The 14,844-nt window shown below is 39.6% G+C and overlaps 1 protein-coding gene across 1 annotated transcript in view; it reads right to left on the bottom strand.

The window, feature by feature from the left end:
• AMPH (amphiphysin) overlaps nt 1-14,844 on the bottom strand; it is a 228,857-nt gene that overhangs the window by 97,865 nt on the left and 116,148 nt on the right. The window contains exon 3 of the mRNA XM_088834640.1: nt 134-184. Within this exon, the coding sequence (XP_088690766.1) occupies nt 134-184 (51 nt within the window). The remainder of the gene's footprint in view (nt 1-133; nt 185-14,844) is intronic.

Genomic DNA, 14,844 nt, shown 5'->3' with positions numbered 1-14,844 from the left:
AAACACCTGTGCTCAAGTACCCATCCTGCCAGAAAGCCAAATGGCTTTCTAATTAACACTTGATCCTGTCACTCTTGAATTCCAAGAACAACCCGTGCTTGGTAACATGCAGTAAACAACCCATACACATTACCTTTGATAGCTGCTAAGTATCCTCGGAGTTCTCGCTGAAGTCTGGTACCCTCTGCCTGAAAACACACAAACACAGAGATGCTCAACATCTTGTTTATATTTTGCATGCAAACATGTACAAAGCCATAAGCTTAGAGTTATTTTTACCAGAAGCTCATTCTTGAAAGAAAATAAATATATGAATTCAGACTAAACAAGGTATCCATCACTCTAGATATTTAGAGAGACTTTATTCAGCTTAAGAGGGAAAGGAGAAGGCAAGTAAGACTTTGATAAGAATAGAAACTGTGACCCACCATACAGCCTTCTATACATTCAAGAGCTAGTAAGTCTCTCAATTTTGACACACAGGTTACAATGGTAGGAAACTTACCACCACTGTTCACTATTTAATACGGTAGCTACTAGCCCAAGGTTGTCAAGTATTTACAATGTAGGTAGCCAGAATGAAGATGTACTGTAAGTGCAAAATACTTACCGGGTCACAGAGATTTAATATCAAAAGCATACACACACACACACACATATATATACACACATATATCATTAATATATTCTAGATAGACTTCATATTAATACAATATTTTGGATATAATGCATTAAACTATATTATTAGGATTCATTGTAACTCTTCTCAGTTTTTCTTAAACTGAAGTATCATGCATGCTCAGTTTCTCAGTCATATCCAACTCTTTGCAACCCATGGACTGTATAGCCCGCCAGCCTTCTCTGTCTGAGGAGTTTTCCAGGCAAGAATATAGAAGTGGGTTGCCACGCCCTTCTCCAGAGGATCTTCTCGACCAGGGGATCAAACCCGAGTTGGTTTATAATACTGTGTTAAGTTTCAAGTGTACAGCATCTTTTCACTTTTTAAAATATGGTCACTAGAAAATTTTAAATTATGAAGGTGGCATGCGTTATATTCCTACTGGACATCACCAAAATAGAGAAATTGTTAAATTGTAAATTTTGGCCTAGGAATATTTGTTTTGGTTTGGAAGGCATTTAGAAACTCAAAGATTCTGAGACTAGGATTAGATTTTGGTCTGGAGTTACCCAAGGAAATGTTAATGGTAGCGTGGGGAAGTGAGGCAGGGAGGGAAAGAGGTAACTCAAGGTGCACTAACAAGCAAGTTTCCACAGTGAGCAGCCCTGCCTTAATTCAACTGGGGAACTCTAGGAGACAGACTCAAACACCTTCAGACATCCTCACCAAGGGGCAAGAGAGTTGAGGCATTTAATATCATCTCCTGTTGGACACTGGCTAATGGCTGCTTCTTAAAATGAAAGTTAAAATCGCTCAGTCATGTCTGACTCTTGTGACCCCATGGAATAGTCCATGGAATTCTCCAGGCCAGAATACTAGAGTGGGGAGCCTGTCCCTTCTCCAGCGGATCTTACTGACCCAGGAATCGAACCAGGGTCTCCTGCATTGCAGGCAGATTCTTTACCAGCTGAGGTAGCAAGGAAGCCCGAAGCCTGCTTCTGGGGAACATGAATTCCCCATTACATCCACACAGGGGCAGACAGGTCTCCAGGAACCATAGTAAGACCTCAATCAAAGTGTTCTGCTGTTGGCAACTGCAAGTAAATCTAGTGGGCTCAGAAAAGGTAGGTACTAAAGACATATAGCTGGGTGCCAGCAGTGTTGTCCATGACACAGCAAGGAAACACATCAAAAACATGTATTTTAACTGTACAGTCATCGAACAGAATGACTCCACCTTGAGAATTAATATGATCACAACTATTTTACAACTCTAACTTGATAGTTAATAACACACCCACTAATACAGTAACTATAACGGTCATATTCATTTAAACAAGCATTTGTTAGAATTTGCCAAAAAGGAATCCCTTAGAAGAAATGAAGTAGCCCTCATAGTCAACAAAACAGTCTGAAATGCATTACTTGGGTACAATCTCAAAAATGACAGAATGATCTCTGTTCATTTCCAAGGCAAACCATTCAGTATCACAGTAATCCAAGTCTACGCCTCAACCACTAATGCCAAAGAAGTTGAAGCTGAATGATTCTATGAAGACCTATAAAACCTTCTAGGAGAAGGCAATGAAAACCCACTCCAGTACTCTTGCCTGGAAAATCCCATGGACAGAGGAGCCTGGTGGGCTGCAGTTCATGGAGTAGCTAAGAGTCGGACATGACTGAGTGACTTCACTTTCACTTTTCCTTTCACTCATTGGAGAAGGAAATGGCAACCCACTCCAATGTTCCTGCCTGGAGAATCCCAGGGACGGGAGAGCCTGGTGGGTTGCCGTCTATGGGGTCGCACAGAGTCAGACACAACTGAAGCAACTTAGCAACAGCACCAGCAGCACAAGACCATCTAGAACTAACACCCAAAGAAGATGCCCTTTTCATCATAGAGGACCGGAATGGAGAAGTAGGAAGTCAAGAGATACCTGGAGTAACAGGCAAGTTTGGCCTTGGAGTACAAAATGAAGCAGGGCAAAGACTAACAGAGTTTTGCCAAGAGAACGCACTGGTCATACTAAACACCCTCTTCCAACAACATAAGAGACAACTCTACACATGGATATCAGCAGATGGTCAATAACGAAATCAGGTTGATTATATTCTTTGCAGCTGAAGAAGGAGAAGCTCTATATTGTCAGCAAAAACAACACCAGGAGCTGACTATGGCTCAGATCATGAACTCCTTATTGCAAAATTCAGACTTAAATTGAAGAAAGGAGGGGAAAAGGTATGACCTAAAACAAATCCCTGTGATTATACAGTGGAAGTGACAAATAAATTCAAGGGATTAGATCTGATATACAGAGTGCCTGATGAACTATGGATGGAGGCTAGTGACATTGTACAGGAGGCAGTGATCAAGATATCTCCAAGAAAAGGAAATGCAAAAAGGCAAAATGGTTGTCTGAGGAGGCCTTACAAATAGCCGAGAGAAGAGAAGCTAAAGGCAAAGAAGAAAAGGAAAGATATACCCATCTGAATGCAGAGTTCCAAAGAATAGCAAGGAGAGATAAGAAAGCCTTTCTCAGTGATCAACGCAAAGAAATAGAGGAAAACAATAGAATGGGAGAGACAAGAGATCTCTTCAAGAAAATTAGAGATAACAAGGGAACATTTCATGCAAAGATGGGCTCAGTAAAGGACAGAAATGGTAGGGACCTAACAGAAGCAGAAGATATTAAGAAGAGGTGACAAGAATACACAGAAGAAGTGTACAAAAAAGATCTTCACAACCCAGATAATCACGATGGTGTGATCACTCACCTAGAGCCAGACATTCTGGAAAGTGAAGTCAAGTGAGCCTTAGAAAGCATCACTACGAACAAAGCTAGTGGAGGTATGGAACTCCAGTTGAGCTATTTCAAATTCCGAAAGACAATGCTGTGAAAGTGCTGCACTCAATATGCCAGCAAATTTGGCAAACTCAGCAGTGGCCACAGGACTGGAAAAGGTTAGTTTTCATTCCAATCCCAAAGAAAGGCAATGCCAAAAAATGTTCAAACTACCGCACAATTGCACTCATCTCACATGCTAGCAAAGTAATGCTCAAAATTCTCCAAGCAAGGCTTCAACAGAACTGAGAACTTGCAAATGTTCAAATTGGATTAAGAAAAGGCAGAGGAACCGGAGATCAAACTGCCAACATCCATTGGATCATCAAAAAAGCATGAGTTCCAGAAAAGCATCTACTTCTGCTTTATTGACTAATCCAAAGCCTTTGACTGTGTGGATCACAACAAACTGTGGAAAATTCTTCAAGAGATGAGAATACCAGACCACCTGACCTGCCTCCTGAAAAATCTGCATGTAGGTCAAGAAACAACAGTTAGAACAGGACATGAAACAACAGACTGGTTCCAAATCAGGAAAGCAGTAAATCAAGGCTGCATATTGTCACTCTGCTTATTTAACTTATATGCAAAATGCTGGGCTGGATGAAGCACAAGTTGGAATCAAGACTGCTGAGAGAAATAACCTCAGATATGCAGATTACGTCACCTTTATGACAGAAAGAGAGGAGGAACTAAAAAGTCTCTTGATGAAAGTGAAAGAAAAGCGAAAAATCTTGCTTGAAACTCAACATTCAAAAAACATGATCTGGTCCCATCATTTCATGGCAAATAGATGGGGAAACAGTGGAAACAGTAAGAGACTATTTTCTTGGGCTCTGTGGATGGTGACTGCAGCCATAAAATTAAAAGATGCTTGCTCCTTGGAAGAAAAAGTATGACCAACCTAGACAGCATATTAAAAAGCAGAGACACTACTTTGCCAACAAAGGTCCATCTAGTCAAAGCTATGGTTTTTCCAGTAGTTATGTATGGATGTGAAAGTTGGACCATAAAGAAACTGAGTGCCAAAGAATTGATGCATTTGAACTGTGGTATTGGAGAAGACTCTTGAGAGTCCCATCGACTTCAAGGAGATCCAACCAGTCCATCCTAAAGGAAATCAGTCCTGAATACCCATTGGAAGGACTGATGCTGAAGCTGAGGCTCCAATACTTTGGCCACCTGATCCGAAGAACCAACTCTCTAGAAAAGACCCTGATGCTGGGAAGGATTAAAGGCAGAAGGAGAAGGGGATGACAGAGGATCAGATGGTTGTATGGCATCACCAACTCTATGGATATGAGTTTGAACAAGCTCCAGGAGTTGGTGATAGGCAGGGAAGCCTGGAGTGCTGCAGTCCATGGGGTCGCAGAGTGAGACAGGACTGAACGACTGAACTGAACTGAACCAAAAAAGGAAGGGGATGAAGAGGAATAAAACTACTTCTTTCAGTAAATTACAATCTCATAGAGGAACTAAAATATCTATAGGAAAAACTGCATCTCAAAGCAGATTATATTAACTCTGAATAGTCATCCAGAGTGTTTGGGGGTATAAAGGAAAGATAAAATGCCCAGTGCATTTTAAAAGATAGTGATTAATACAAATAAACTCTGAAAAAAAGTGTTTAAGACCATGCTGGACTCCAAAATAAATTCTGGAAGAGAATATTTTCCTAGATATTATAATGCAGGTATAGTGACGTTATTTCTCTAATGTCTATGTAAAACTCTGGTGAAGTTTTCTTTACCTGCCTTAATCTCAAGCTATTTTTGCAACTCTGTAAATCCAGGTATTACCAGATGAAAGCTTAATGTTAAGTCATTTGTTAGCACATATAAACTTCAACACGAATGGTGCTATTCAGAATGGCAACACAGAAATCATCAGAGTTCCAAACAACTGACTCCTTTTTTTGTGGCTCAGTATGGCTGAATATGAAAACTCTAGGTTTCCTTTGTCTTTCTGAGCCATTCAGAAATACAGTGTGAAAGCAAACTTCCACAGGCTAGATGGCTGGATGGCATCTAGCTTGGACCTGAGTCCAAACATGAGTTTGAGCAAGCTCTGGGAGTTGGTGAAGGACAGGGAAGCCTGGCGTGCTGCAGTCCAGGGGGTCACTGAGTCGGACACGACTGAGAAACGGAACAAAAACAACAACAGCAGCTTTCCAAAACATAGTGTAAAACTGTAGGCAAATGCGAATGAAGAAGAATGTTAATGATAAACACTTGGGTAAAGGTAGAAGATAAGAAGGAGCCAGAGAAGAAACAGGTAGAGTCAAACCAAGGTCCCCAGCATGAACATGAAGAGAGTCTAAGGAAAAAAGAAGGAAGTCTTTTCCAGTTCATTATCTATTTTGTGACAGGTACTGTGTAAGATTCTAAGTATATAAAATACTGAAAAGATATTTTGCGGGAGATTTTATTATTGTCACATCTACACTGCACCTCCTTACCAGATCTGCTTGGGGGAGGATTATAGTTCCTGCCCCATCAACATCAAGCTTGGTTGTGGGACTTGACTCAGTTAATGAAACGTAGTGGAAGTGCCACGTGCTACTTCTGAGCAGAAGGTATAAGGGCCATCGCATACTCTTACCATGTCTTTTCCCCTCTAGCATGAGCCCCATAATGTTCCAGACTGGGTTGGCTTCTCCAGCCTGGATCTCAGAGTGAAGGGAAGATGAAGGACACGTCTGTGTACGTTTTCATGAGTGAGAAACCAACCTGCTCTTAAAAGCCAACGAGGTATTGCCACCACAGCATGACCTACCATAAGGAGCCTGATACAATGGTTCACCATCAAGAGCGGAAATGCAGAAAGCAGAGGAGGTTGAAATCTAACAGAAACAACAACAATAAAAAAGCCAGTGGAGTTACTGAGCAGAAAAGCATTAAAGATATTTACAGAAACACTTCAGAAAGGAACTCAGATTGAAAAGACGATGGACAAAGTGGTTAAGCAAATGGAGTTTGAGAGGCAGTCATGTAATTGATAGAGGTAGCACAGTACTGAGAGAGGACAGCAAGGCCAGAATCATTTGTCCCAACAGATGGCAGATTATTTAGAGAAAATAATATGTGAACTCAGACATGTGATTTACCCAGGCAGATTGAGAACCAGGCTGATCTAAAGCCTACATCCTAAAAGGGGCAATTAGGAAGGTATGACTCCCCTAAGGCCACATTTTTCAAAATAAGTGTAGAGTTTGGGGGTACTTAATGGTTTGTCTAGGGCACTTATAGCCACAAAATAAACCTAAAACATCTCTGTGGAACATCCATTTATTGAAGTTGAAGGAAGCTAATGGATAAATCATTATTTTGCCACTACTAAGCCACCTTGCTGGAGAAGGCAATGACACCCCACTCCAGTACTCTTGCCTGGAAAATCCCATGGATGGAGGAGGCTGGCAGGCTGCAGTCCATGGGGTCGCAAAGAGTCAGACACGACTGAGCGACTTAACTTTCACTTTTCACTTTCATGCATTGGAGAAGGAAATGGCAACCTACTCCAGTGTTCTTGCCTGGAGAATCCCAGGGATGGAGAAGCCTGGTGGGCTGCCATCTATGTGGTCGCACAGAGTCAGACTGAAGCAATTTAGCAGCAGCAGCAGCAAGCCACCTTGCTATGATGTAGAACGAAAAACTGCACAGAGATGAAACAGAACTTCACAGATGTCTCCTATGTTCAGACATCTGCGTTAGGGCTCTGCTCTGCTGCTGTTCTGCTCCTTCCCTAGAAGAATGCAAGAAGTACTTAGCTAAGGCAGGCCTCACGTCTCACCCAGAAGGATGCTCTCCCTGCAGAAAGTAATACAAAGCCAACCAGAGTAAATGATAGTTCTGAGTTACCACGACTGCCTAGAGTACCTGGAAACAATAAAAGAACAGTGTGGAAGGGCATTATTTTCCCAAATATTTAAGGAATAAAGCATGTCAAATTAAGTACACAATTAAGTCTCTGCCTTTTCTTTGAGCACTAGAAAGACAATGAAATATTTAGGTTCTAATCTATACACCAAATTCATCTAGCCCAAAGGGGTCAATAAAAAATGTTTTAAATAAACTAAGAATCCCAGGAGAAATGTTAAATATTGTGAGTGGAAGAAAGTTCAAACTATATAATAATGGCTTAACTAGATGAGTTCAATTTCACTAGATAAACTGGAAGCTAATTTAAATAACTTTATTCTTTTCTAATTATTAACATTCTTAATTTTCCCCATGAGTATTAAGGTTCATAAAGCATTTGGTAATAACCATACTGAATTTCATATAAAGTTCTCCCTGAGTTGAAAAAGTAAAAGTCTCTGGAGAGAAATTTTTCACCTACAATATGTCACAGAGTAGTTCTTTTGCACAAAACCTACTGAATAATAAAATTTATGCATCATTATTCTATCTGAATCACAAGTAAGGTTTAAATGAGAAATAAATTCTTATAGCACTGCTCAGATTTCACTGAATCTAAAGTTCATTCCACATTCCTCTGAAAATTTCCATTTCAGTAATTCATCCTTGAATTATCTATTGTGCATGTTTATGTGTACAGAAAAGAGATTCAAAATTCCACAACCTTGAGAATTTTTCCTTCTATTTCTTAATATTGTTATCAACAGGACAAGATAAAATTATTATTCTAACTCTTCGTCACACTCACCTCAGGGTTTATGGGCAAGTGAATCTTATTATAATTAAGTTGTCTGCATTACCTACTAATACTCCTATTTGGAAAAGATCCTAGAAGGATTCACCACACACTTGACAATTAGTATAATAACATGGCCTTGTGTTACTCAGAGGTTCTTCATTTTTTCAAATGAATCATTTATCAGTGTCAGGAGCAGCTGCCTCTCAAGCCCAGAAGGTCCCCCAGGCCTCACTTTCTTCCCACACAGCCTGAGGGAGTGACTTGTTTCTCCCTCCTCATTAAAGCTACTTCCACCCACTCCCTCCCTTGGGCGTCACACCCTTACAGGGCTAGAGAGAAGAAAGCTGTTTCCCCAGTCTTCTGTTTCCTGGCTGTCCTGGAAAACAACCCAGGGTCATTTTGGGTTTCATCATGAAGCCACCAAGAATTAATAGGCAAGCAAAAGTATTCACGGTTTTAAAAGCTTACAAAGGTCTGAGAATCACTGCCTCGTTTTAAAAAAAAAAAAAAATCCCTTTTTTCTCTTGCTAAGTGGTTTCTTGAAGCTGTTGCTTTCTTCCCCTGGTCCTGTGAGCACCTCTCATGGTAATCTGCCTCTAAGGATTAGACTGAAGTATAACATCTAATTAAATAGCTGGAGAAAGAATGCAGTAGGCACACCACCGTGGAAGGTTTCAGATATCTCTGTTACCCAATACAAAGAAATTACGTTCCATATCTAATGTTTCCAAGTTGTTTTACATCAGATTGGTCCTCAGAAACACCAATTTCTTAATTATTTGTTTATATGTCTTCAGGGGAGTGGAGGGCAGAGACGGTTGTCCAGATCCAGACAGGCTGGACTCGCGTAGTTCACATAAGTCTCTCTTCAGCACCTCGGACAGGTCCCAGACTCAGCTGTTCTTAAACTTTGAAGAGTTAATCTATGCAGTGTCAAAGGACCAGCTGTAAAGGCCACCACGTCAAAGTTTCCTACTGCACTTTGGTAAGCTCAAAGAAGTGTTACAGACAGATTTCCTACAAGTTGAGTCAGGTTCCTGGTAAGGAAAACTACCACAGACTGACATACAAAGTTAGTGTCTCTAAGTCCTACAACTATGGCAAACTGTCTCTGGGCATTGGGCTTAAAAACAGGACTGCATTAAGCTATGATGATAATACTTGAAGATTAATGTCATTCTGTCTATTGTTTAGGTACATTAAATTCCAAAGCACTAAAAAAGATATTATATATACTTATCCCTAGGACTTCAGGAGCCAATACAGAGGTAAAATTTTGTTAGCTCACTTTTGACCCAGTTACTTTTGCCTGAAAGAAAGAAGACAAACATGTGACATTAATTTTACAAGATTGAATATATAATTCATGGAATGAATTAACTAGACTCATGACAACAGTGTCTATAAATTCAGGGGCACCATGCCCCATACTATAATACCATGTGCATGACACCTTTGTTCAGGGAATATATACCACTGTGTCCCTGAGTATACTTGCAAAACCAAATCCAGTGCATTTTATTTGCAAGATTTTACAGATCTAGCTAAACATCTTAAGGCAACAAGTATGTAATACCTATTAAACAAGTAATGTTTTGTTGAATTGACTTGTTAAAATATGGTAAATGTAATACTGATTTATATTTAGAGGTAGCTTTTGTTTTAAAAACAGAAAAAAAGCAAGCAGCGCCCACAAGACAGAAAATTTTTTATTAAATATCCTCTTTAACTAAGAAACGGTGAGTTGATGATTAACAAGGAGTCCAAGTGGAAGGTCAACAGCACTAACAGATGTATAAAACTTGGATCTGAAGAGATATAACTTCAAAAATTGTGATTTCACAACAGTAAGTCCTGTCTGTTCGCCTGTGATCATGAACCTATAGAAGCTCCCAGAGTTACATTATTATTTTTGGCCTTTACTGACATTATTTTTCTCCTGAAAAGGTTAAGTAACACATCAAAATTAAAACCAGCTCAATTTCTCAGAGTTCAGACAGGTTAACTCAATCCTAAAAGTAATGTGAGTACATTTTGTGACCATTTTTGAAGTTGAGAAGATAAATAGATTATCAAGGAGATGAGATTTAATGGAGTCATAATCAGCAACTTGATGAACAGATAACTAATAATGTCTGAATCCACTTATGATCAAAGACCATATTAGGCTGCTTAACACTCCAGGCACTCTTGGTTTACTAAGAAATAGTGCTCTATTCTGACAAGTTCAGGTTCCGGTTCAGTTGGAAGATGAGAGTTTTTCAAAGGTAAAAGCAGCAGGATCTCAGGAACATATATTTTTTGCTTCCTTGCTTTGAGCTCTTTGTAGTTACAGGAGCTCTCATTAAGAAACTAGCATTGATTTCATAAACCTATTTCTTTATTTTTAAAGATTTCTTTTGCAAATCTTCATGCAAAAGATACAAGATAGACAGGAGATTGGAGTGCATTTTGAAATCACATTTCTGGGCTGATGGCAGTAGGGGGTGATACACAGAAGGAAGAGATACATCAAAGAAGACATCTCAGCTTCCACTGTCTTATCCAAGATTCATGGCCCAATTTCCAGCTATCCTTGTCAGCAACCCCAAGAGCACCTATGATCTGAAAACCAAATCAAAAGCTTTTGCCTTTCAGCAAAGTAAAATTAGAAAGCTAGCTAGCAATTACACATACCATTTTCCATATATTTCCCTTAAGCCAACTAACTTGAGTTTATACAGATCTCTACTCCGATCTTTTGGATCAGAGCTACTCTATTGTGTGTTCAAGGTGATAGACTGCCTAGTTAGAACTGTTAAACTCACCACAGCAGGCAGGCCAGATATTGACATAGCTATATATTATTTTTCTAAACATGTACCCACAGGTTATCATCAATCAAATAACCAAGAAACTCCCTCAAAAGTTATTACTAAGAAGAAATATTTTAAATATTGTAAAATATTTGCACACTAAGATGGTTTTCAGTATTGTGGAATTCTCACAGAAACTTAGAGTTAACCAGAAAAAGCAGTAAACTTTATTTCCAGAGAGGCAGACATATATGAATTCTCTTAAAATATATTGTGCAATTATTGAGTGCAAACTCTAATGGAAACCAAGTATAAATGCAAGCAACAAGACTCAACAATTCTCTCAGAAGTTTCTTGGAAGAAATTAACTGGTATCAATTAATGAATTGATAAGCTAAGTCGCTTCAACTGTGTCCGACTCTTTGCAACCCCACAGACGGTAGCCCACCAGGCTCCTCCATGGGATTCTCAACACAAGAATTCTGGAGTGGGTTGCCATTTCCTTCTCCAGGGTATCTTCCTGACCCAGGGATCAAACCCGTGTTCCTTACATCTCCCACATTAGCAGGCGGGTTCTTTGTCACTGGCGCCACCTGGAAATATATTAATGTGTATGGTCAAATATTATCTGATCACAGAAGAGTGAGCTTGCTCTAAAACACAATACATGAAAAATATAACTACAAATTGGAGAATGTAACTGGGATCCGAGGACTGAATAACATTCTGCATAGTTACAATGACTTACTACATTGTGACTAAAAGTAAATAAAGCTCTTAGAAGATGGAAAATACTGGACATACCAGCTGATAATTATGGAGTAGCATGGAACTAGGGCAGCTTCAAAATCCAGGGAGTGGACCAGAGCCTTTCTCTAGTCTTGATAACTCAGGTTAGAATCAAGTCCAGGCAATGTGAGACACTCTCCAAGGGCTATTTGCTGCCAAAAATTAGGATCAAAGAGATAAAGTAGATGACAATGAAGGGAGGCTTTGATATTGAATGAGGGAGAAGGCATGGAAAAATCTAAGACAAAAGGTGAATATAGAGATATGTGTGACAAAGAGGGATATACTGACCAAGCACCTAGCAGGTGCTAGAGAACATAGAAGATTTCTTTAATGACTGCAACAGGTTGCTTTCCTTTAAACATTTTATAACCTAATGAGGATATAGATGCACACCTAAAATAACTGTCATATTAAAAAAAAAATGGAACAGAGCTATTGAATAAGCTACAAAAAAAAAAGTACTCTGGAAGACACAGAGAAAGAGAGCATGACCGAGGAGACTGGACAGACATTAGATGAGAAATATCTTGTAAGCTGACCTTAAGCAAAGATGGGACCTGAACATGTGGAGATGGCAGGGCAGGAAGGATAGTTCAATCATAACAAAGCATCTGCAGTGGAGAAAGTGGAAGAACAGCTTGGAAGCTAGCAGGCAGGCCCTAAATAACACCATCAAACACAGGAACAACCAATTATTCCTTTTTATATCATGCTTACCTGTGTTACAAAGAAATAGTTCTAGGGTATCTGCTCAAGAAAATAGAAGAATTTTTCAGAATGTAAATGTGGTTTGCATTAAATAAAAATTTTATCCACACATTAACACACTGTAGGAGTACATTTCATATTGACTCTTTTTCTCAAACTTCTATTCTGTAATTTTTCATTATTTATGGACATATGTGCTAAAAAGTGTCATGAAACTGCTTACAAATATTCACACACTATTCAACACTTCTTCCAGTCCAGAAATAAAAACGTGCTCTAGGAACATGCTCCAAATGATCATTTCTGCCACTAACTCAGCTTCAAATTTGACAAATGTTTTAAAGTTTATGTGCAAAGCACTAGATTCTGTGCACAGAAAAAGATGAAAGCAGCCACATAGGACCCCTGGGCAGAGGACAGATCAGTATGAAGACATGACTCCAACTTCCAGACAATGGATTATCCTAATAATGAGAAACGCTGGCTGTGGATCCTCCAAACTGGAGAGATTTCAACATCCCCAATATCTCTCCCCTTCCTCATCTGTGTTATACCAAATAGGCCATCACCTGGTGGTGGGCATGGAGAGCTACACGGAATTTCAGTGGGGACTGAGAAGCCGTGGAGATGGCAGCAGAAGTGAGATTCCTTTCCCCTCTGTATGAGAAGGTCTAATTTCAGATTGTGCCTCTATTAGGGCTCCCACATCTGTACTCGCTGAAATGTGATGAAAGCTGGTTATCTGGGCCCCACCAACCCCAGGGTTATTATTTTGTTGTAATCTGCACATCGGCCACAAGCATGTTATCTTAGCGGGCAAGTTTACAAACAGGAAGGAGAGAACCCAGAGACCTTTCTTTTACTTGGGGACCTTCTCTGGATTCCTTAACACAGCCGTTAGCAGGCACTCCAGTGAACCAACACGAAAGCATTCAACGCTCACAGCAGTCATTTCTGCTACTCGTCAGCAGTGCTGGTAAGAAAGGAAACAAAATAAACCCTCTGGGAAGGAAAGGGTAAAGTCACATCTCATTCTTTCTAATCCTTGTGGTAACCTTAACCCTGTATACGAGACTGCAAAAGAGACATAGGTATATAGAACAGTCTTTGGGACTCTGTGGGAGAGGGTGAAGGTGGGATGATTGGGGAGAACGGCATTGTAGCATGTATACTATCATATGTGAAATGAATCACCAGTCCAGGTTCGATGCATGATACAGGATGCTTGGGGCTGGTGCACGGGGATGACCTGAAGGGAGGATATGGGGAAGAGGGAGGTGGGAGGGGGGTTCAAGAAAGGGAACACATGTACACCCGGGGCGGATTCGTGTCAGTGTATGGCAAAACCAACCAATACATTAATGTAAGGTAATTTGCCTCCAATAAAATAAATTTTTTAAAAAATTAACAAACATTCCTAGCAACTGGAAACTGGATACAAGCCCTGAAGCTAATTAAAGTGGGATTTTACTGTAAAAAAATAAATAAATAAAATCTAGTTTTAGAAGGAAAAAGAATAATAATCCTTGCTTTCCTTACCACTTGTCCATGGAAAGCCCTGAGTTCTCAGGGGGTGGGAGTGATTCACTTGATTCCCACTTGCTGGACCCTCTTCTCCCTTCCTCCCTGTGCTAACTGAGCTGTTCATAAAATCTAGACCACAAAATCCATGACAACACAGAGCACAGTGGACAATGAGAGCATATGCACAGACCCTTCAACCAGGCTTCCGGGCTAACACAAATCAAATAACTTTTAGGAAAATAAGTCTGGCATTAAAAAGAGAATTGGCAGTTAGAATAAGATAAAACCTAAGCCTCAAGCTCAAGCTCAAACACAGACCCATTTCCACCATGAACGAGCAGGGAATTACTGCAGGGAATTAGATGAATTACTATAAGGACTTTTATGATTTTCTTCAAGAGAATTAAAAAGCAAGCCCAAAATGTTTGAATACTTTCTAGAACATTTTAGTAGTCTACTATTGATGTAATACTAATTGAGTATGGTCAGATGACTATAATATAATGCACCAATCCAAAAAAAAAGTTCACTTTATACTATACATAATATCTTTTTGGATTTGAAATATATATACACAGGAAAAAAATAAATCTAGATGTCCTAGGTCAATGTCCTCAGTGAATGCAGCTGTAAGATAATGCCTTCGGAGATTTCCCTGGCAGTCCACTGATTAAGACTGATTTTCAACACAGTGGGCGTGGGTTTAATCCCTGGTCTGGGAGTTAAAATCCCACCTGTCTCATGGCCAAAACCCCAAACATAAAACAGAAACAATATTGTAAACAAATTCTATAAAAACTTCAAAAATGGTCCACAACAAAAAAAATCTTTAAAGATAATGCCTTCTGCCTTTAGAATAATGATTCATGTTAATACTAAAAATAGTAGGCTTTGCAGAGATCACCAC

This window comes from Moschus berezovskii, chromosome 3 (genome assembly GCF_049115385.1).
Source record: "Moschus berezovskii isolate FMDL1 chromosome 3, NW_MosBer_1.0, whole genome shotgun sequence".
Taxonomy (NCBI): Eukaryota; Metazoa; Chordata; class Mammalia; order Artiodactyla; family Moschidae; genus Moschus; species Moschus berezovskii.
Note: the sequence above shows the minus strand (reverse complement) of the source record. Positions and strands in the feature narration are given on the sequence as shown.